The 24367-nt window shown below is 43.6% G+C and overlaps 1 protein-coding gene across 13 annotated transcripts in view; it reads right to left on the reverse strand.

Moving 5' to 3' along the window:
* The window catches only part of CAMK2B (calcium/calmodulin dependent protein kinase II beta), a 203923-nt gene that overhangs the window by 47236 nt on the left and 132320 nt on the right, over positions 1-24367 (reverse strand). For 9 of the 13 annotated variants that reach the window (XM_079954994.1, XM_079955001.1, XM_079954999.1 and 6 more), the window contains exons 6-13: positions 22015-22087; positions 14668-14770; positions 14481-14564; positions 12007-12101; positions 11420-11542; positions 10551-10634; positions 8727-8769; positions 5785-5865 (exon numbers count right to left, since the gene is read on the reverse strand). In XM_079954994.1, coding sequence (XP_079811120.1) covers positions 5785-5865; positions 8727-8769; positions 10551-10634; positions 11420-11542; positions 12007-12101; positions 14481-14564; positions 14668-14770; positions 22015-22087 — 686 coding nt within the window. The remainder of the gene's footprint in view (positions 1-5784; positions 5866-8726; positions 8770-10550; positions 10635-11419; positions 11543-12006; positions 12102-14480; positions 14565-14667; positions 14771-22014; positions 22088-24367) is intronic. The other 4 variants (XM_079955003.1, XM_079955002.1, XM_079954997.1 and 1 more) reach the window with 1 other exon arrangement.

Below are 24367 nucleotides of genomic sequence, written 5' to 3' on the forward strand. Positions count from 1 at the left end.
CCCAGCTTTGCCATGTGATATGCTACATGATATGTATCCACCTATCATACAGGTAAACCACAGTACTTCTTTGTGTACATAAATTCTGCAGCATGTAAAATGACCTCTAGGTAAGTATCAAGCGTAGGGCTGTCATACACCCAGAATTCCCGGACATCGCTGGGAATTGGCCATTGGAAACAGTTTCTGGGTAGAAATCACTGAAATGTCCGGGGAAATCCGAATGTATGGCAACCCATGTCGGCAGTAGTATTGTTTTTGGCAATTTTCCTTAGAAGTAACTTAAAAGCTTCTTCTTTTTTTGAGATTTTGCACACACAAAAAGCTCAATAACCTTTCTGTCTGGATATTCACAAAAAGAGGAGAAGATTTAAAACTTTGAAGTACCTAAAATCTTATACTTTTGGAAATGACAGGTGCAATTTGCTGTGACTAAGCATTTAAACTTGTAATTAGAAACAAAATGATGATACTACTAACTGACAACTACAGTGCAAGTTTTGTATATGTCTAAAGTAATAATAGCAGTACGACCTTTACCCAGTGGAAGGATCTTGTATGAACAGAAGACATACTCAAAAAGTCTTTTCTGGATCTTCTCAGAGCTATGTGCTCTGCTCCAAAAAAGACTCCTGGGTATATACTGCCATCTGAATGATGTTCACAAAGGGGCTGTATGTGGGTGCCCAGATTTCATGCATATCTTGGCTTCTTAAACTGGGATTTGATTGTCCAACTGCAGTACAGAGTCAGATAAGTTAGTGTTGACAGTGGTCACCATTTCCCAAATTAAATCAATATATATGCTTGCATAAAGAGTTATAAAGACAAAATGGGCATGAAAAATCAGAGCAAGGCTATCTTCAGGTAATAATGTCAAGCCACAATTCTACTTGGGTCACTGGGGTATTATGTGAAAGTGTCAGGAGTTGCAATCTATCACTTTTGCCAAATCCCCACTCAGCCTTTCCTTCATTTGGAACCTGTTCTTGATAACGCATATTTTATTCAGTTTTTTATATACTTTTACACCCACATTGATGAATTTGACACTTTATAGCCAAGTTTTAACCATTTACCTGTCAAACCATCCCTTCATTATTCTGTGAGTTCCCATGAGCAAAATGTATTACAACAGAATTCTAGTGCAATGTTGAAAAACAGAGATGACATCTTAAACCAATGGGATATACAATGAGCTGCTGTAATTTCTCGCCTGTTTCTTCGTTTAATTTTGTTCACATTGAAATCCTAGTGAGGGTTTTCGGAGTGGCATTGACACTGACTAGATTAGCTGAGAATGATCACAACCACTGCTGCCATGCAAATCACTTTCCCCACATGCAGTGGCGACAACAGCACCGACATAAGCAGAAGCCTCGTCACATCTTCTGAGAAGAAATCTGACTGCCAGAGGCCCTGACGCATGCACCTGGGTTGCACAAAATTCATGCACCATTTACCACATTCAACCTGCAGGCAAAGCTGGGGTGCAGACAGGGCAATGGCTAAGACAAACAAAGAGCCAACATTCCCTAGAGAGAAACCTTGGCATGAAAAAGGTATCAAGGGGACCCTTGTCTGCATGCCCCAAGAATTGTCCATGTTGAGCAGCTATGGAGGGCAACATGTTCTCACAGCTATAGACTTGCTCTGTGAGCACACAACCCTGATAGTTTCCCCTGCAACCTGAGCTGCATCAAGTCTTTGGATACTTTTCTCCTACTATCAATAAGCAATAAGCATATATGTAGCACTTTTTAGCTTTACAACCCTTTAACCGACGATGTCTTATTGTGTTTTTAATATTTTGTTGGGAGCCGCCCAGAGTCGCTGGGGAAACCCAGTCAGATGGGTGGCATATTATTATTATTATTATTATTATTATTATTATTATTGTTAATCATAATTGTTGACCTATCCATTCTCAAAACAATTAGAGCTTGCTATTACCACCATTTTACATACGGGGCAACTGAGCCTAAGACAAGTCGAAGGCCAGGAAAAGAATCTAAGTTTGAACTGCAGGCCTCCAGTCAATGCAGGGCAGATACAATCAATTATATAATCATATAATTGACTATATGGAGAAGCCCAAACATTATCAAATGTATTTAAAGCAATGGGAAGCTCTCCAACCTCTCAGGATTATTGCCTTAGAAATAGGCATAAATTGTCAGAACTAGTTTCCAGTTGAGGACAGATGGACACTGGGACCACACTCCCCAAGCATAACTAATCTTATTGAAGGCACCAAAACATGCTCAGTGTAGGTTGCAACAAAGAAGAAGAGAAGCAGGGTGACACAAGTTTGCACAAGAGAAAAAAATGATTAGACCACACCTTATTCTAGTTAACAAAATTAAGTCATCAATATGACTGATCTATAAGAGGCTTCCTTCTACATGCCAAACAAGGAACGTCACCCTTAGTGGAGTGTTGCCAGATGTCTACAGGGGAAAAGTATAACTTCCTTCATCCTACCAAGGCCCAAAGACTGAATGTGCAGAGGTGCATAGGAATGTGTGCTTTTACGGCTCATGAATACTTATGCACAATTATATTTTAAGATTATGGTACCTGTCAGCTATGTTCTGCAGTTCTGCAGGGGAAAGTGCCTATCTTTCGCTCACTGGTATAGCGAGCAGTGTTAAGATACTAAAAACTTAAGGAGAAATGCTTTAAATCAGTGTTTCCCAACCTTGGGTCTCCAGCTGCTGTTGGACTACAATTCCCATCATCCCTGACCATTGGTCTTGCTAGCAAGGGATGATGGGAGTTGTAGTCCAAAAACAGCTGGAGACCCAAGGTTGGGAAACACTGCTTTAAATCATGGGTGGGGAATCTATGGCCCTCCAGATGCTATTGGACCTCACCTCCCATCACCCCTCACCAGCATGTCCAATCGTCAGAGATAAAAAGATCATTCCCCAACCCTGCTTTAAGGAATATATACTTTTCTACAGCATTATGAATGCACATATGCCCAGTTGGTGTAAATGGCCTAGTACGAACAGGATCCGTTCCGGAGCCCCGTTCGCACCCAGAAGCGAACGCAACCCGCATCTGCGTGTGTCACAATTCACTGCTTCCGCACATGCGTGTGACGTCATTTTGACCGTCTCTGCATGTTCGAGCGGCGAAACCCGGAAGTAACGTGCCCCGTTACTTCTGGGTTGCAAAGGCGGCAAAACCTGAAAATACTCATCCCGAAGCTACTTCAACCCGAGGTATGACTGTATTCCAAAATTCCTGTAAATTTTGCCTATGCTTTTGAAAGAACCAGCACCAAAAGTACTGCCATGTCCAATGGGACTAAGGACCAGTTGTGGTGCTTCACTGCAGGCAGTTAAACAACTCCAGTGCGATTCTGTTCATTGCTGTAGCAGAAAATAATTATGTGCTATTTACACATTCATTGACCAAAAACTGATGGGGCTGGACTCCTCAAGCTGCACTTGAGCTAAGATCGTGACACCCTCCATTTCCTACTCACCCTGCCCAAGCAAACTAGTTGACCACCTCTCACCCTGAGGTCTCCAGCTGATGAACTGGCAGGCAGGCAGACCACCAGAAATGAGGTCACCACTGGGCCCATTGCATCACTGCAAAGGTCGCAAGGGCAGCCTCTCATTTCCTGGTGGTTGCCTATTAGGTAAGAAGCCAGCAGAGTGACAACACGAGAATAGGCCTTTTCTGTGCTGGCTCCCCATCTGTGGAATGCTCTCCCCGGAGAGGCCCAGCCTGTGGTGCTGGCCAGGCGAAATGTGCTTCTTAGTCACTCAGGGATCTGCACTGACCCAAATTGTATGTGAGTGGTTGCTTTCAGCCTGGCAGTTGCTTCTCCCAGGGGTATAGCGTGGGGAGGGCTAGGAGGGGCATAGCCCCAGGCACATGATTTTGAGGGGGCGTGAGCCAGGCGCCTGCCCCTCCACAGGGATGCCCACCCTGCCTGCCACTGGGGGTCTCTGGGCCCCGGAGCCCAGCCTGACCTTGCCATCACACCCACCCCCCTCGTTGAATGGCTGCTCAGTCAACGTTGGGGGATGCGCCCAACAAGGGCTGCATTGGTCAGGTCAGTCGATCTCCCCTCTTAGTGGGTGAGCAGGCGGCACAGCACAGCCCATAAATCCTCTGTCTGTCTGTGATGGTGGCAAGGGTTGGCTTTTGTTCATCCTCTGCGCCCAGCCCCTGGTCCCACCTGGTGCATGGGTATATGCATGCAGATCCCAAACGCTAGCCACTGGCTTCTCCTACCAGGACATGGAGGCTTACCCTGGAAGCCTCTGTCTCATCACAGACTGTTCTGAATGGACCTCTCATTTCTTGGGATAACTGTCAGATAAGTGCACACAACTCTCTTGCATGCTGCTTTTGGACTGTGATGAATAAAATGGTGCCACTCAGGCCAAAAACATGCATGCACAAGGCATTCCTTCCTACCTAAAACCAGTAGTCAGATTACTTGAAGAGAAGCATTCTTTTTGTGATGTATCACCAGTGTTTTTTTTCTAGAAAAATAGGTGCCGGTAGTCGCCATGAAGTTGTTACAGGAAGCGGCACACTTTTTAATAACAACAAAAAGAGGTGCTGGTACTGCGTACCCTTGAGTACCTCGGGGGGGGGAGCACTGTGTACTACTTAGATTATGTTTTCGAAGGCTATGCATGTGTCTTGGCTAAAATGGAACAGGAGGAATGCAGGGTCAGAGGATTTTGTTAAGTTCCCACTGTCCCCAATAATTTCCTCTATAATCTGAACACTGCCTGGAGCAGAGATGGGGAACCTGAAGTTGGTGGATTCCAGTTCCCATCAGCACCAATCAGCATGGCCAATGCTCAGGGACAATGGGAGTTGTAGCCCAACAACCTATGGGGTGCAAAAGATTCCCCATTCCTGGATTAGTCCAGTGATAAATGACAGTATTTTCTGATGGGAAGGTGACTTGCCAGAAAACAGGCAGCATTTCATCTTCTGTATCTTGCATGGGACATGCAGAGCATGCTAGGGCAAAAGTCAATAAGGTGTTAAATGTGACCAACAAGAAGCAAATTGTCCTCTTTCTCCCTTAGCTCCCTGCACTTGGCTCATTATAGGTGCTAAATCATGGTCGGGGAATCTGTGGCCCTCCAGATGTTGTTGGATTGCAACTTCCACCAGCCCTAGCCATTGGTCATGCTGACTGAAGCTGATGAGAGTTGAAGCCGAACAACAACAGGAAAGACACAGGTTCCCCCATCGCTCTGCTAAACATTATTTCTTAACAGTCACTTGCAGCATTTGTGTATGTATATATAAATTTATGTATGCAAATATGTGTGTGTGTGTGTGTATGTAGATAGAGATAGAGATAATGCCTAACCACAAAACTCCTATAGGAAAACTGAAAGCTGTTCCAGCACCACGACCTCCACCACACAAAGCATGCATCTCCTCTTCCATTAATGGTCTCCTATATTTGCCTTGCTTAACCCTCTGAAATGAGGTAGCAGTATAATTTTAGCACCAGCCAATCTCAGTCATACAGAATCCTTACTGGCTGTTTCATACGTTTCTCTATGACCTTTTCATGACACTGTTCCTGCAACCTGACTAAATGTTCTGGAATTGCCAGATTATTTAGAGGTAGCCCTGACTCTAACTTTGCTACTAGTTACAACAAAAGGTAGCCCCAGACTCTTAAAACAGGGTGGGATGCGGTGGTGATGGTGAATGACACATCATGCGCTCAAATTCCAAAGTGAGAAAGGGGAAGTGAGGCGAGTCTCTTCCGGACACATCTACCTTGCTCCACCAAACCCATGGTGGCACCGGAGGCTGCTGCTGCTGCAGACATTGTGGCAGGAGCGGTGGTCTGTCTGCCCACTGTTAGCACCAGGTAGGGAAACAAAGATGTAAAGGACAGCAAATAGGGAAAGGGATGGGGAAAGAGTTAGAGAGGAACAGAGAGAGAGGAAGAGAGAGAGAGAGGAAGAGAGAGGGGGAAATAAAGAAGGGGAAAGAGACAAAGGAAGCAGAAAAAGATTAGAGTTAAAAGTTGAGATGAAGAGGCGTGACTATTGGTAGCAAACGTGCATTGACTTTTACACAATCCATGAGTCTTTTCCATGTGATCCAGAGATATTCCTATATGTCTTGTTTCACTGCTCTGGAAACGCCACCCTGTGTAGTATTAGGCTGAGGGACACTGTATCCTGACCACACAATAAACAATTCTGTAAACACTAGGAAGATAGTCTAGGAGGATATTGATCCTTATATCCCAAGTTCAGAAAAGGAAGAGTGATAATTATCACCAGAACTAAACTATGCCACCAAAAGTAGCAGAGATGATAAGGTGTGTGGAACATTTAAGAAAGATTCTCATTGTTGGGCTTGCAATTGCTAGAGTCATAAATCATTATGCGGCACAAGACGTATGGCAGCCATACACTGCTTCTGCAGCTGGTTTCCTGAGCTTCTTGGGCGTATTAAAGCCCTATGATAATAATAACTGATTAGCTATTAATACCATTTCTGAGTTCTCTTCTGCGATTGCTCTGAAGCTAATGACATGAGAAATAGGAACCTAAATGGCAAGTCTGGAGGCCTCAGAGCTAGCTTAGGACACTGTTCACTCAGTAATTCTGTAACTACATAAAAACTGTGGAATTTGGCACTTGTCATAAAATTATTCCAGGGAAAAAGTTGGTGGTAGAAGACAGACGCATCGTACACTTTATCTGCTTTCCAACTGGGAAAATCAGACAGGCTACCCTAGCTAAAATTCCAGGAGATTTTGTCAATCCCTCTAGCTAGCAACATTCTGCAAGTAGTCTGTGAATTATTTTTTGCCAAAGATAAAACTGGCCATCTTTCCCTGCTCTTCCTTAACACCTTCAAAATGCTGCTTCTTCCTTGCCACTTAGTTCACCAACACCCAATTTCTGTCCAGAAATTTCAAATTCCACAAAGAGGAGGTATAAATTCTGTGTTCTGAATCAGACAGGTCACACTTCCATAGTCAGTATTATCAATAGATACAGATATAGTATTAGGAAATGTGTGTTTCTTTCATGCTTGCGGAATTTGGATTTCCTAGTTGTGGAATGTGGATTCTGTCATTCTTCGCTATAAATCCATGGAGTCTTGATTAGGCCCATGGACAATGATGGGAAAGGAAGCTCTGCAGGAAAGTGAGGACGGAGAAACAGTGTGAGTGGGTGGATTCTTGCTTGAGGAATCTACTCAGCCATCATACACCCTCTTTTCTCTTTTAAAACGCAGAAGCTGATGGTAACTTTTCTAACCAGGGACAGCAGTTCCTCTCCCCTGGGATCAGCACTTTGCTTTTTTAGAAGGTAAACGCCTCTCTGATTGATCTGATGATGAGCATCAACCAAAACAGGAAATACCATTGGGGGTGGAGGGGGAAGACACACAGTACCCCTGCATTTCAAGGAAAACCAAACCAGAAGTGTTAATATGCAACAGCTCAACACTTGTGCCTTTGCAGTGTCCGATCTACTATTATATTACCTAGATTTTTTTTTTTAATGCAACTGAGAAAATATGGAAGTAGCAGGAATACCATTTCAGATCTCAGAGGCAGGATCAAAGACATTTCATTGGAGTGGACGCAGCAGGCAAGATTTGCAACAAAGCCTGAAAGCGAGCTCTTTGATACATATGAAGAATATATTAAATTGCAATCAAGTTGTGTATTTTGAGAGCATTTGTTATGATTACTTTTTGTACTTCTTAAGAACTAGAAAAACAAGTGATCCTGAAGGATAATTACACGTAGCCTAGAAGACAAGAGAAATGGGGATTGGCTCCCTCCTGAAATGGCACAGCCCTGAGTAGAAAATACGGGTTGTGGGGGGCAGAGATAGATCCAGAAATCCTGGGAAACCTGCATTTCTGCAAGAACAGGGGCTGCTTCCAGACAGTCTCTATTTTCAGGTGGTATTCAATCGCATTCAAGCAAATCCAAAGCTGACTGCAAGGTGTCGCGGAACGACACTTCTCAAAAGACTGGATCATTTGCAATACGGAAAGTGACATGAAAATGCACTGGGAAATGTGGGACTTGCATCATCTAACCTCTTCCCAAACAAATCAGAATGAATGCTCTTTAAATAGCCCTCACGGTCTAATCTCCCTGCAAACAGATGAGGATGAATGTTCAATAAATAGGTCATCTGGAATCATCCAGGGATCCGGAATATGCAGCACTAAATCAAACCGCTTTGACTGATTGTGTTGCTAAGGCTTTTGCAGAGGAGGGGAACGGCAGTGGGGGACAAGTACAGAGGTCGAAAGGAAGCTGGTCAGAGTTCTTGGAAGAAAGCGTGTATGAGGAGGGCATTCCAGGGCACACTTGCTTTCTCTCATCTTGGCTTCATGTGCAGAGATGGACGTGACATCCAGTCAATGAAAATAGTTTTGTGTTCCATTCCTGGTCCCGACATACAACTTTCCGCATCGCAATACTGCCATGCCTGAGAGCACCAGCATACGAGAAAGAGGAGAACGAATGTCACACACCAAGACCAAGGTTAATGAACAAAATCTGTATTAGTGGAGCAGCTTTGACAGCTGTTGCACCTGTGAGGACCCATTTGAAGACTGCCTCAGTTAGAAGGGGTGCGAGTTAAATAAATAAACAAATTTAAAGGGAAATGGAAACTGCTGAAGTGTGAATAGGTTTCTTTTCTCTTCGTTAAGCAAAGCAAATCTCTCACCTGAAAAGTTTCTCGTTGCCAACATAGTGGTAAGAATTGCACCCTAAAAGAGAAATTAAAAAGAGATGTTGGGGGCAAGTCAGAAAGAATTTTTTAAAAATAATTTTTAAGCGCTTTTTAAAAAACCGTATAACAGATGAAAAAGTTTTTTGGGGAGGTATGAGAAGAGTGAATAGGTTTGTTGTTGTTGTTGTTATTGTTACCACAAATAGCAATACATTTCTTAAATGAAAAATGAATGTAACAGCAAGTTATAAACATATACAAACAGCAAATAATTTTATTTTATATCTAATCATTAGAGAAATCCAATACTTAAATAGGCCATATCTCAGAAACCAATGTTTTACCAACTTTTTCAAATTGTTAATTTCCAAATCAACTTTAACATCTCAGGGAAATGAAAAAGCGTAACACACATTAGAGATGTATCCTCTAGATCTGCTATGTTGAATAGTCTATCCAATTTTTTTGTAAACTAATCTTGTCTTTGTTTCCCTTGCCTGCTCCTTAAATAATAAGTTAATTTTGCCATAACTACTTGTTCCCAAACTTTTTTTTTTTTTTTTTGCATACCAGTCAGTTATAGAGGGGGGAGAGAATAAAGTATGTCTGTGTAAACCTATACTATGCAATGCAAGATGAGCAAAAGTAAAAGTCCTGCATCCCCATTTCTGAAGTGGCAGTGATAGGTCTGAGTTGTTCAATCTATTAGATGGGTCCGGAACAATCCTGCCTTAGCATAAAAGACTGTGTAAAATGCTGGAGGACTTTCAGGTCTCTAAGAACCACTCTGAGACTAAAAATTCACACTGGTGTGTATTCCATCGCATTTTTAATTTCCCCCATATCTGAGAACATAAAAGGTAAAGGTAAAAGAACCCCTGACCATTAGGTCCAGTCGTGGCCGACTCTGGGGTTGTGGCGCCCATCTCGCTTTATTGGCCGAAGGAGCCGGCATACAGCTTCCGGGTCATGTGGCCAGCATGTCTAAGCCGCTTCTGGCGAACCAGAGCAGCGCACAGAAACGCCGTTTACCTTCCCGCTGGGGCAGTAGCTATTTATCTACTTGCACTTTGAGATGCTTTCGAACTGCTAGGTTGGCAGGAGCAGGGACCGAGCAGCATGGGCTCACCCCGTCGTGGGGATTCGAACCGTCAACCTTCTGATCGGCAAGCCCTAGGCTCTGTGGTTTAACCCACAGCGCCACCCATCTGAGAACATATCATGTGATAATTCACCACCATAACTTGTAGAGATGGCTGCCAACTTGGAAGGCTTTGAAAGGGGATGAGACAAAATGATGCAGCATAAAGTTACCAGTGGCTACTAGTTAAGATGGCTATATGCAGTTTCCAGGTCAGAGAGGCAGTATGCCCTTGAGCAAATGTCACTGGGAGGTTGGCCACTTTGGGAACAAGTTGCTGGACTAGTCAGGTATCGTGGAGCTTAGCACAGAAAGCATGATACACCCACCTTCTAAACAGAAATATTATTTCAGACTGTAGTTTTGACCTCAGTTTGGGTGAGTTGGTAGTTTATTTCTTGTTTCATAGGAAGTTGCCTCATACTGAGTTAGGTCAATGATTCACCCAGCTCAGTATTGTCCACACTGACTGGCAGCACTTCTCCAGGTTTTCAAGCAAGGAGTCTTCCCAGCCCTAAAGATGCCAAGAACTGAACCTGGGACCTTCTGCCGATGTTCTACCACTGAGCTATGGCCCTCCTCTTAAAAGGTTTTACAAAACGAATTCAGCAATGGACACCCCTGAAAGTTTCCATTCTCATGTTTATCCAGCATCTGTAATACACTCCTGTTCTTACCTTGAGCTTCCTTCTGGCATTGAACTTTTTCAGACACTCTACGGTTTCCTGTCTGTGCATCATGGAGGCCACTGTTGAACGTTGCTGTGGAAAAAAGGTAAAAGTAAAATAGAGGTCAATGTGTGCAAAGTCAGGACATAAACATAGGAAGGAAAGGGGGAAAACTAGCAAAAACGGTAGGGAAAAGAATATTGAGATACGCACTGGAGTTTAATTCCCACAGAACCTCTCAGACACACCTACATTGCTCTTGTATGTGTGATTCTGTATGAAATTAAGGCCTGTGCACATAACTGTGATGCAGTCTAGATCTGCTGGACAATGGCAGTCCTGTCAAAAAAACCCCAGGCTATTATATCTATTGAGGATCTGGATCCTGTGGCTGCTATATGTAGCTCTTTTGGCCAACTTGCCAAAGTATATTCAAAAGTTGGGAGTCAGATATCAAACCTGATGTGCAATTTTACAGCTGAGGTTGATACAGAACCTTTGCCCAGAACAGGTTCACCCATGGAAGTATCTTACAGATCAGGAAGCTGCTACCCTTCAACAGTTGTTGCATTCCATCTCCACTGTCCCTGACCATTGGGCCAGCCATGCTGGTTGCGGCTGATGGAAGTTGGGAGTCCAACAACATTCAGAGGGCCACAGGTTCCCCATGCCTGCTATGGACAATGCTAGGCATCTGTCAAAGCACCCCATATTACTTACAATCCTTATCATTTTTTTGCTACCACATGCAGCCTTAGAAAACATACTGAGATCTAAGGAAATTAAATAAGGTGACTTCAGAGCCTCTTAACTATTCAGCCCTGAACGAGCAGGTGAATGTTGGTTATCAACAAGACAGGAGCATCAGTGACACTTACACAGACCCATGGATGTTTTAGAGCTTCGTGAGCTGTGATTCTCTTTGCTGGATTGATGGTTAACATCTGGTTTATGAGGTTTTTTGCTTCGGGAGTGACTGTGTCCCACTCAGGAGAAGGAAACTGAGGATTAGAAGGCATTACACGAAGGTTATGGTCAAGGACACATCAGTATCAAAGAAGGAGAACACTACCATCCAACAGGCTAGCATTTATTTTCAAACCCCTAAAGGAGCCAAATGCATCAGGAAGGGTTCCAGGGTTGCCCAGATTCCCCCATATCAAATCGGTCCCATAATCTGGCTTATCTGACCCGTAGGAAGCTCTTAGAGGAATAGGCATGAAGTGTACTTTTTACACAATACACAATTTGAAAGCATACTGGCTCAGAGGCATCAGAAAGAAATGCAAGTGTTCCTAGCTTCTGTTAGAGGAAACAGCCTTAAAACTAGAGTGCATGTGACTCCTAGCAAGTTGCTCTGCTCCTTTGGTTCCCATCAGATTAATGCCTATGAAGAAGATTGTGCCATGAGGAGCATCATGTCAACAATGTAATGAAAAACAGAAAGAAAGGAACCACTACTCACATCGTAGGCCCCTGCCTTAATCTGTTGGTACAGCTTGTGCTGATCTTCATCCCAGAAAGGCGGATACCCAACCAACAAGATGTATAGAATAACACCTAGGAGAAAATAGGGGAGAGCAGCAAATTTAGAACCAAGTGGACCTAAACCCTGCATTGCATACTCTTACCATTCAGGCACAGTGGAGTAGGAGGAAGGAAAAGTGGAAATATACACATTTCCCCTGTTTGAAAACAAAGTTATACAATCCTGAATCTTCTCATCCTGATGCCCAACCTACAGAGAAGCCTGTGTAGTGGAAGGAAAGGGTGTAGCCCTCAGTTTGGTATGGGCTAGCAATGGTCTCCGAGGTTCTTCAGTGACTGACACCCAGGGCTAGAGCAGATGCATTGCTTGCAGAAGGTCCCAGGTACAATCCCTAGCTTCTCCAGACAGACAGCTGGGAAAGGCTCCTGTCTGAAACTCTACAGAGCTGCCACCAGTCAAAAAATAAAAGGGTTGAGCTAAATCTGGGATGAGGAACCCATGCCCCTCCAGTGTGTTGGGACTACAATTCTCATTAACCCTAGCCATTGGCCATGCCAGCTGGGGCTGAAGGAATCCAACAACATCTGGAGGGATACAGTTTATCCATCCTTGAGCTATATGGGCAAATAGCCTGACTTGGCATAAGGCAGCTTCCTAGGTTCAGTTGCATAGTACTTTCAAGGGCGTACAGATGAAGTACATGAGAATCCTTTGGTTGCTACCTAGTGTAAGACCTTGCCAGTGCTACAGCAGGAGTCCCTTCAGATGTCCTTTCTATTCTGCATTCATGAGGATTTGTGCTCATGATGCTATCAGGGCGGTCACAATCTATGTAAATACCAATTCTCTGCCTTTGTGCTCCTGGCACCTCTGCATTCCCCAAGTGCAGGTTGAGACTGTCTTGTAAATGTATCCTTCTGAAAGCAAGACTGGCAGCCAACTAATACCTACAAAATAATACCTATAAAATCCGATCTAATACAAATAGGAGGGTTCAATGATGAGAACAACCTTCCTATGCTAGGAGTCAAGGACCCACAAGGCCTCTCTGAAGGAAAGACAATGCTTTTGGGCTTTACAAAAGAAGGGTATTCACATTTAATACAGGATCGTCACATTGGAAATGGTCTACCCCACCTGTTTACTAGGTTGATCAAGGTTAGGCTACCTCTCTCACTTGCACTGATAGCTGTTACAGTGGTGACTCGCAAGACGAAAAGAATCCGTTCCGCGATTCTCTTCGTCTAGCGGTTTTTTCGTCTTGCGAAGCAAGCCCATTGACGGCTTAGCGGATTAGCGCTACTAGCGGTTTAGCGGCTTTTAGCGGCTTATCGGCTTAGCGGATAAGCGGCTTAGAAAAGGGGGGGGGAAGGGGGGAAAAGTCGGAAAAACTCTCAAGACATTTCGTCTTGCGAAGCAAGCCCATAGGGAAATTCGTTTTGTGAAGCGCCTCCAAAACGGAAAACCCTTTCGTCTAGCGGGTTTTTCGTCTTGCGAGGCATTCGTCTTGCAGGACACCACTGTACTTCAAAATTAATAGAAAAGTAATGAAGAGAGGGATAAAGAGTGTGTGGAGAAACTCAGCAACCCCAAATTTGAGGTAAAGCAACTGAGATGACTGAGTCACCCAGTGCATTGGTCTTCCACCTGTTGGGTCAGAAAAACCAACTACTGGGTCAGTCAGATTTAAGGTGGGCCACAACAAAAGTACTATAAAGGGAGAAATCAAGAAATGAGGTCTCATATGCATGTTTGGGTCAAGGTGTTTCTCACGTCTGAAAAGGCTGAAGACCTTTTCTAGACCATTGGAGCTGCAACAGGTTCACACCAGCATCATCATCATCATCACACCCACCAGATGTCAAAGAGAACAACAACTACCAGACTTTTAGAAGACATCTGAAGGCAGCCCTGTTTAGGGAAGCTTTTAATGTTTGATGTATTACAGTATTTTAATATTTTTTGGAAGCCACCCAGAGTGGCTAGGGAAGCCCAGCCAGATGGGTGGGGTATAAATAAAAAATTATCATCATCATCATCATCATCATCATCATCATCATTAATGGCAAAAAATTAAAGTGACTTTCCTCTTAATGCACTTTTTAGTAGTTTTATTGGTTTTAGTACTGTGGTATTTTATTATGCTGTGAGCCACCCTGACAGTTTTAAAAATGAGGAAGAATATAAATCAAAGTACCTGTTGATAAGAACAAGGAATAAGCAAATGTTTGAGCTAAAGGTGGTCCCAGATCTGAAAATCTATACCCAGGGCTACTTTCTCTAAAGACCCATCTTCTGTAGCTTGTCAGTTCCATACTTGTGACAGGCTTTTTCTGGATTGTGCAACCTGAACTGTAGCTGGATGGTACTTTTATTGAGTAACAGATTATATTGGAAATCCCCATTGCAATGCCCTGATTGTACTACCCTGTAGATGAGCAGAGCCTTACCACATGCCCAGATATCCACAGGTTTGCCATAAGCTTCTTTGCGTAGAACTTCAGGAGAGAGATAGCCAGGAGTGCCTGCAAAGCCTGGGGGGGAAGCAAAAATTGCCAACATGTGAGTTTGCACAGCTCCTGAGTCAGCAAAGCAAACTGAGAAAGGGGGAGGGCAGCAACTCCGTCCGGCACTCACCAAACCAGGCCTGCTGGTCTCCTTGCACCTCAATCGCCAAGCCGAAGTCTGCCAACTTCACCGCCGCTCCTTTGCACTTGCTGGCCAGAAGCAGGTTCTCCGGCTGTCATGGTGACCCAATTTAACACAGGTGCCATTTTTAATTGAGTAATGTAATGGTTTTGGTTTGGTTAAAAGTAAAAAAAAGGAGGAAGGAGAGGAGAAAGAAACAGAAAGAAAACAACAACAACAAACAGTTTGCAGAAGCCGATTAGAAACTTGCAATCAATCCACCTCCCCCCCCCAAAAAAAAAGTGAAATATTGAAAAAAGAGACAAGCTATTATATGGAGACACCCCTGTCCCATAGCCAGGATAAGCAGGAGAATATTTTCCGGCAGGGCAGCCTAGTGTGAACTGCTATTGGGAGAGTTGGAAATGTTTACATCATGACTGGCCAGTTCTACTGGTTACGAGTTTGGTTTTATTATATGTTATATAATGGGCTGCGACCCTGTACATACAGTTGGGAATAAACTCCACTGAGCTGACATGCAAAGGACTGCATTGTCAGTGGCACAGCATTTCCCCCTGTACTGTACTATGGACTCCTCTTGAGAGGCCATTCTAAACCACAGCACAATGTTTATTGTCAATGGCACTTACCAGGAATTGTGGGGAAATACCCAATAGATTCAGGTGCCCAAGGCTATTGCAAAGGGGAACATAGAAACAGTTTAGTCCCTTTTATTAGACACCAGGATTGACCTCAAGGCCAATCCAGCTGAGTACAGAAAACCAGTTTAGTTTAGTTTTTAATGAGTTTGAGTCAGGAAAGGCAAATTGATCTCTGTGGTTAAATCTGGGACTGCTGAAATGTCCTGTAGATAGAGTCCTACATGCAAACATAGCACTCTTGATTAGAAGAATGCACACTCTTGTTTCACAGTATAGCAGTGGCTTTCATCCCTCATGGTGTAAAACCGGCCAGCACCAGGCACCTCCTAAAGGAGAGCTTTCCAAACTTCATGTTGGTGACACAGTTTTTGGACATACACCATTTTGTGACGTAGTAATTCTGTTTTACTAGCAAACCGGCTCCGGGAGGAGCACAGGGAGCGTTCACACTAACATGTCATGACACACTGTTTGGAAAGGTCTGTCCTAAAGCCTAGCCTTTTGAGACACCCCCCCCCAAGGTCCTAATCAATTCCCTTTAAAAAGAAAACAGCAGATACTAAAAATGTGAAGAGGACTCTCGACACCAGGCACTGCCAAAAGCAAGTGACCTGATGATTTGGGATAGAGGTTTTGGCTCCAGGAAAAAAAATCTCTGGGGAAGACTCAGTAGGTATGTTTTGCTCACCATATTTGGGATTGTTAAGAAATCTCCTATCAGGTGAGACTAGCTAGGAATCCTGAGGGTGCATTTCCCTATAGCTTGTAGGTAGCTTTGCCTGCCTGAGTCATCTGCAGCCATTTGGCTCTAAGGGCCGCCTGACTGCCATGCCTCTACTTTCTGCTTGCATCGTATTGTGACTGGGGATCTGTAGCTTTGTCTATAAAGGGCTGAACTGCCCTGGAGCAGAGAGTTGCACTAAGTGCTCTTCCATTCTTCCAATTCTATCTAGTTGCTCCAATTTTGACTATAGAAGTGCAGATATACCTAATAAAGTTTAAAAAATCAGGTCCAATGAAGCTAAGGAAACATATCCCAGGCTGCAACGTCAAAAAGGAAAGACAGAGCATATAAATTGTGCTCTTGTTGTTTTCTAGTTTCCAGCTTGTAAACTGACGACAATGCAACAGACAACATTCTATCCACCAAGCATGCACAAGACAGGGCTCCCCTCCATTCCATCCTTTGTGTGGACCTTTTGGCTCCATCTGCTGATATTCATTAAGTTATGCTTTGCGTCACATTTCCTCTGTTATCTCCCAAGATTGTGATCTAGAGACTTCCAGACAGATCTGCTGGGAACCAGCAGAGACAAAAGAAGTTGCTAGTTAAAATATTCCCTAGGAATCTTTGGCAATGTTACAAACGATACAAGCAGGGAGTGTGCGCTAGCTCTGGCAATGAATTAAGAGAAAAGCCGTGGCTGCCAATATGTGAACATGCATCTTTGTGCAAAGGCCATGCCCTGCACACTGTGCACATTGCTCCTTAATTGCTTTATGAAGAACGCTATAGTGAAGAAACCTTGGGAGAGTAAAAGTAGCCTAGACCCTCCAACTCACACACCCTATGAAAAGCATCAACACATCATGGCAATTTTCAAATGGGAAGCTGTATGAATTCCTAAGGAGCAATTCCCACTGAATGCAATGGGGCTTACTTCCCTGTTAACATGCTCACGCTGCCCAACAAATAATCTATCTGACACAACAGCCATCTTTTTTGATTGGGCAACCTGGAAAGAATAATTATAGCTAGGAGGGTCCTGTTGCCTCACTATCCAATCTGATCAAATCCCAAATGGAAGTCTCTCATAAAACTGGAATCTAGAGGTTGACACATTGAGGCTTTTATTTTACTCCAGTTTTCTTTGTCTGTGTGTGAAGACAACACCTTTATTCAAAGACAGTCTTACCCTGGCAATAGTTGTTGATAACTTCCAGGTCCTATCTTCTCAAGATAGTCTATCACTAAAGACCCAGTTCCAGTCATCTTATTACTGAGACACAGCAGATTATTCAATGATACTTCTATAACCTTTGCCTTTACCAATCGGATACCTTCCAGACATTTCAGACTACAATGCCAAACAACCCCAGCCAACACAGTCTTGTTGGCAGAAGCTGATGGGGATTGTAGTCCAAAATACCTGGAAGGCATTCTGTTGATGAAAGCTCCACTACTGAGCTTGGGTAAGGTACATATTTCCACCAAAGGGATATATTCTCCATCCCAGTGTCACTGTATCTAATCACTATCACTTCTCATTTTAAGGGTTTCAGCTATACTACTCATCAGTGGGGTCGTATTCAAGCTGCAGTGGCTGCATTAAACCACCTTCCCACCCAAGGGCCTCCAATGCCAAAGCCAAGCTTCAATTAATATGAAGGTCCCAATGAATACTATAAATCCAGCCGCAAGAGACAGCCATAAGGCTCCCTGATGCTATACCACTATTCAGTGTTCAAAACTCCTATTGTTCTAGGCACATTTTGCAACAGGGAATTTCATTAGTGCAAGTAGTTTCTGAGCTTTGGGCCCAGTACTGCGCCTAAGATTTCAGATTAAAACTGCAGAGTGGAAGGAAAGGAGGACCTTTTTCTGCTTCCCCACTTCCAGCTACACTCTGAAGACTGGAAAATAGACCCTCTGAAGAATATTAGGGGGGTGGGCTAGACCATGTGAAAAAGGAACATAATATTTTAGCTGCAGTTCATTCATTTTCAGCTTTGTATTCATATTATACAAAAGTGTGCCTAGACATTCCATTGCCTAGACATTCCGCCTATAACCTAGGTTTAAGGTGCAATTTGGCACTTAGCTTTCATATCTCAGTTTCTAATACTGCCACTAGTTTCTTGGCCCAATTTACAAGAAATACCAAATTAGATGGATTGATAGATGTAGGAAAGCGATTCTACCATTTATTCTCCAGTATCAAAGAATGCATTCCAGAGGTATCATCCTAGTTGCTATTTTTAACATTATTATCTATTTATACTATCTATCATAGCAATAAAGCATGGCTCTACATGCCAGAAACCAGCACCCTCACAATGATACCAAATAGTTCCATTTGTAAAGACTGGCTCACACAGTATAAGGTAGAGATCATGATACTAAACGGTCTTGGTCCAATGTACCTGGAAGGCTGTCTTCTTCCCTATCAGGCCTGGCTCAGGGTCCTCAGTGCAACTTTATGAAGCAATGTACAGTCAACATTGTGAGCAATGGTCACTGAAACTTCCTACAGACACTTGTACTGTTGACTACTCAAGTCTGAAAGCAATCAACTGTCAGCTAAGCCCACAAAATCTTCTTTGGACAAAATTCTGATGTCCTCAAGTATTTTTTGGTCTTTACTCATTCGCTTAGCTATTAATCTAGCTCTTTGCAAAAGGCTAGGAAATAAATTAAGGCATTCAACCAGCACAATTTAAATACATTCACCTACAATTCTAAACACATATAATGTGGCAGCTCCATTATAAACAACAGAACTCACCTCTAAGTAAATGTATGTATGATTTGGGTGACAAGCTTTCTAACGCCACATGCTAGCAGCAGAGGAAATTATCAGCTAAACAGCCATCCAGTTCTTCTTATTTGATACATAGGGATTACACACCTAAACGGCAGTTTAATGATAGACAGATTCTAGCCTGATTCTCCGCACAGTTTTAACAAATTGCTTTTGATTTTCAGGTTTTACATTTCCAAAGGATGAGCACCCATTGTTTCTTCAGCCCATTAACACTTGGTGTAACCTGCAGTCTTTTTTCAGCAGGCACAATCCAGCCTAATTAAATGGCATCTCATTCACAAAGGCTTATGGAGAAAGACTGGCTTATTCTATCTCTAAACATGTATCAGTTGTATGAACACAATGAGTCAGTGAGACTGTGCTTCCTTATATATCAGCATGATGCAATAGCATTTAAATATACACATCTGTAGTCTGCCTTCACCTAAAACAAGTAGCAAAAAAGAAGTATCAAATCTGGATCCAAGGCTTTATTTAACTGCAAATCATCTGATGAACTTCCATCAGTAGTTACACTAAATCAAAGAGACTGTACCCTTTGCAGCAAAGGGCTAGTACAAGAGGAAATCTAATCAGGTTGTTAGTAATTATTAACCATTTCTCCTACAGCAGTGACAAGGAACCTGTGTCATTTCAATGTCCTGCTGGACTCCAACTCCCACCATCCTTGACTGTCAGCCATGCTGGCTGGGGTTGATGGTAGCTGGAGTCTAACAACATATAGGGGGCCACAGATTCCCCATCCCTGCCTTACAGATTACCATAGATGTGTGCTTATCACCAGTACTGCATTTCAGCCAAGTATTATAGGCAAGAGCTCTGTTCCTTGGAATAACAGGTGCTCAGTTGCAAATTGTACAATCCCATGTGCAAGAACAGGGCAGGCAAGAGGCCTACCCATAACCACAGGACTAGCCCATGCATGAAATTCTGGTTTAATATCTGATGGACTTCATTTCAAAACTGGTTAGAGAAAATATTTATAGTAACCAAGAATCAGAAGATCTTCCACATTGCTGCTACTAATGTAATATCATACACTATTCCCGAGAACATCTTTTCAGCAGCAGAACACTTATCAATGGGCCTTCATGCTTAAGTAACATTGTCCAAAGTTCTGGGTACATTTTTTTAATGGACACATAAAAAACAACAACTTGCCTCTGTCAGATGTTAGGTAGTTTCAGGCAAAACATTATTAGGCAATTTTGAAAAGAAAGCCATCTCAAGGAAAGGTCAATGTGCAAATGAGCCAAATAAGAACTTTGTGAATTGGTGAGCCCCAAAACGATGCATAAAAGAATCAGGCATTTTTTGTGTAAAGCAGAAAGTTAAACTATTAACACATAACTTCTTTAATGTCAAATTTCTGTCCCAAAGCCCAATATGAAAAGTATCAGCAAATACAGTGGAATTGGAGTGAGAGGGGTAGCCCAGGATCTTTCTAAGTGCCAACAGAAACACCACACTACTTTTCAGCAAGTAGCACCCGAGTACATATTGCACACACAGACACAGAGTTGTTATTGTAAATGTTCCCCATTATCTCATTGCCACTCTAACAAACACAGGCATTGCTGAACCTCAACTGTCCATTACACTCATCAAAACAGGATCTCTTTATAATACTCCATGGCTCCAGGCCCAGAGTGTTGTAAAGAGACCAGACAGGGAGCGAACAAACAGAGAACAAGAATCCAATACGGTTAAGTCACAGTGAACAAATAATTTGCACACATTTAAACCAGACATAATGCATGCAAACATCTGGAGAGATGTTATATCTGTTTCATCTACTGCTCATGTTGGAGCCCTTGCCCCAGACACCCACCATGGGAGGAGAAAAAGTTTGGAAATGGTTGAGGGTGGGAGGATGAGTGGCTAAAAGGAAAGCGGAAAAGGGCAGGGAGCAGTTGGGGAACCGAATGAATCATTTATTGAAAAGCATTGCAATTCGGCTGTCCTAGACCCTACCATGTCGCCCTGGACTGCCACCTGACAGCTGCCCAGAAATCAGCTCAGATTAGCTAAAAAATAGTAAGGGGTGGGAGAAACACTTCACCATGCAGTAGGTAAACACAAAAATGCTTTCTTTGCAAGGGACTACATACCTGCCAATATTATGGGGGCAACCTCAAACAGTCAGGCACTGCCCAATGAGTGGCATATAACTGGGATTACAGAAGGCTTGGGAGTAAAAGAATTAGGAATGGGTGATACCACTTGCTCAGGCAGAGGTGCTACTGGAATAGAAATGAACAGCCCCAGGTGCATTAATAGACTATTTTAAAGCAAGTGAAGTCCTTTGTTAAGGACAATCCCTTTTGGGTTCCTTCCTGTGCTTCTTGGATGGAGGGAGCTGCAGGTCGTTTCCCCCCCACCCCACGGGGCTGTTCTATAGTGAGCGAAAGAAATCAGTTGTGCCAGCCCGTTGGCTGTGTGAGCTGACAAGGGCCAGCAAGCACTCATGCATGCTACGTCCATTGGACCATTGCAGTCAAAGGCACGTAAAGACCTCTCCTAACCCCTGAAATGAGAACTTTCTGAACAAGCCCTGCTCAAAGGTGCTCCACTTGTCTTTTGCCTCTACATTAAGGGTGCAGTTTGTGAGTTTGCCACCGTGTGGCAATAAACTCCGCCTAAATGCTGCCTCCAACCAAGCAACCACCTCTGCAGTGCCACTAATAAAGTTTAGCTCTGCAAAACTGTGGCAAGCACCAACAGCACTATTACAACAGAGCAAAAAGCTGAATAAACAGTGTGTCTGACTCAAACCTTATGACCACGTCTAGAGGGGGTTAAAAAATGGGCAGTTTTCCCTTTGTTAAGATGACAGGTATCACCTGGTGTACAAAATATTGTTCCCCAATGGTCAGCCATGCCCGGGGAGGAATCACAGCAAAAGCTACAGTACATTTGCAGGTATCATTAAGCTGATTTCTGATTGGGCTGTCACAGGGATGTCCTAATCCATCGTCAAGCAGTACATCACTGCTTTCCATTGGTCTGATTACTAGAGGATCCTGCAACAGGATTTTTAGGAAATTTGGTCTGAACAACTCAGAAATGATCCGCTTCTTTAAAAAAAAAACATGCAAAGATACAAAGACGGACAGACGGACAGAGCAGTGGGGAAGAAAACTCACCTTGAGGTCTCTGTGGACGACCCCCATTTGGTGGCAATGGAGAACAGCCTCCAGGATCTGCTGGATGCAATGACTGCATGCAAACACCAGGGGGCGTGTTAGTTCACGGTGAGTGGTAACAACCACACAGGCTGGTGGGGTGGGGTGGGAATAATGGGGGGAGAAGTAAGGAAAGGGAAAACGGAAGAGGAGAAGAAGGACAAGGAAAGGGAGGAAAGGGAGAATGGAAAATAAAGGAATCTGACTCCCTCTCTGTTCAGGTTCTAATTGCAAAAAGAAGAGAAACCCCAAGTTACAGATACAAACTCTGGGAAAGTGAGAATAGGACTGCAGAATGATGAATTGCCCCTCACCTCGCTCTGGGAGAGCTAAAATGCAAGGACTCAAGACAGATAGGAAATCTGACAGCCAGGGGACAAGTTACAAAGCAGGTGAAGAAGGGACACCAGAGGTGTCGTTGCTGAACTAAAGGAAGGCAAAGGAATGGAACTTCTAATGAGGGTCACAGGAAGTTTGTCATCTCTGCCCTCAAACTCCCATCACCTTCCACAACCCTGTTCTGGAGCTGCAGGCCACCTATTCAGGTCTGACGTCAGCACTCAGTACCTTGGGACCGCTGCCAGGAGACCTCCACCCGACAGGGCCTGCCATTGCAAAGGTTTGCCCTGAGTCCTCGTGACTAGGTGCACCAGGGACTCAAGTCTTTATAATTTCATACAGTGTCCCCAATGTAGCATAATTCTTCTGCATTCTGTGAAATTTTAATTTCCACCACCAGCAATGTTTGTGGTCAGAGGCCCACAAGGGCACTTCCATCAATGGCCTCCTTAAATCTGGAGCAGGCTTGACACCAAATCCACTTACGCTCAAACAGAATTTACCAAAGGTTTCAAATTAGTTTGACTGAGTCGGTTGCTTATATCCTTTGTCAACTCAACGGTGGTCCATGGGCAATTTTAAATATTCCTATATTCAAACATAATGACCAATGTAGCCGTCACTGCTTATTATTTTCATCTCGCAGAGGCGGCAGAAGTATGTCCAACTAAGGATTATTGTACTTTTGGTGACTTATTACCACATGGCAGGAAGGAGAGAAAGCCGCAAAAGCCCAGCCCAATAATGCTATCTGGAACATTAGATGTTCAGTGTATACATTGATGGCTGTCCCTTAAAAAGAAACAAAGAAGTACTTGGAACACCTCTGTGATAATCCTCTTTCCCCATTACATGGCTTGAGAAGATCTCAGGAGTTTGTGAAGCATGATGAATTTTAAAAGACGGTGATGTAGTCATTGACCATTCTAAAGCAAGTAGAAGACTTGGTCATGTGCAGGTTTGATTTCATAAATGTGAATGCTCAGGAACAACAAGAAGTTCAAACATTCACTGAAGGGCTTACTGAAATCTATCCTCTCTCTAATCACACATTTCCATTTTTTAGATGGCATAGCCATGTGCCCTACTTCACATGGGACAGCCCTCAACTTGAAGGTGTGTCTGATCCAAGTCTGGTTTAGAGGTAAGAATCAGGAGACAGGACAGCAAGAAGAGCCCTGAAGTTGCCCATCAATGGTTAGCACCTGAACAGCAGATTGAGCTGGCACATAGACTACCTGGTCACAGTCTTAGGTGAAGTTTTACTATATTTCTACTTAAACTGTAGTAATTGCTTCCCAGTTTACATCTATACATATTATACATAGCATAGGCAAATGGTATGCAAATCGCTGTCCTTTTTTGGCAATGCATTTCCACTTTCCCCCCTCTCTAATATGCAAATGGCCATCCTAGTACTTTCCTGCCTAGATCCAAGCAGACATTGTGTACAATAACACTCTTGGCCCTGCTAAGGAAGGCAATCAACCAATTATCACAGCCATTAACAATTTCACAAGCAACCATTTAAGCAACACCAGAAGCAGCCGCTTCTAAGGCTTGGCTCACATCTAAGCTCCTCAATTATGCCCCATCTCTACTTGTTCATCAGTATCTCTTCCAGAGATACATTCTCCCAGAGGCCAAAACAGAAAAGCGTAACTTAACAGCACTCTTCTTGCACTCACCTGCCTTTTAGGGATCCATCACTCCGGCTTGGCTCCAGAGTTTGGCAGGGCCCTGGGCATGTCGCCCTGGGTGTCCCTCCCAACACCCAGGTGTGGGCCCTCCAGCAGCAGTGGTGTGACAGTTACCAGCCTCCTCCCTTGCTCGTAAGACCGGGGGGGGCACCTGCTTAAAGGGGGCCTGCAAGGTGTCAACCCAGGTGGCCTTGTTGGGGCACATAGACCCCAGCAAATGAACCATATCCCATACTGCTCTGGAACAACTATTTGGGAGGTGCAAGTGGGTTTTT

This window comes from Podarcis cretensis, assembly GCF_951804945.1.
Source record: "Podarcis cretensis genome assembly, chromosome: 15".
Lineage (NCBI taxonomy): Eukaryota > Metazoa > Chordata > Lepidosauria > Squamata > Lacertidae > Podarcis > Podarcis cretensis.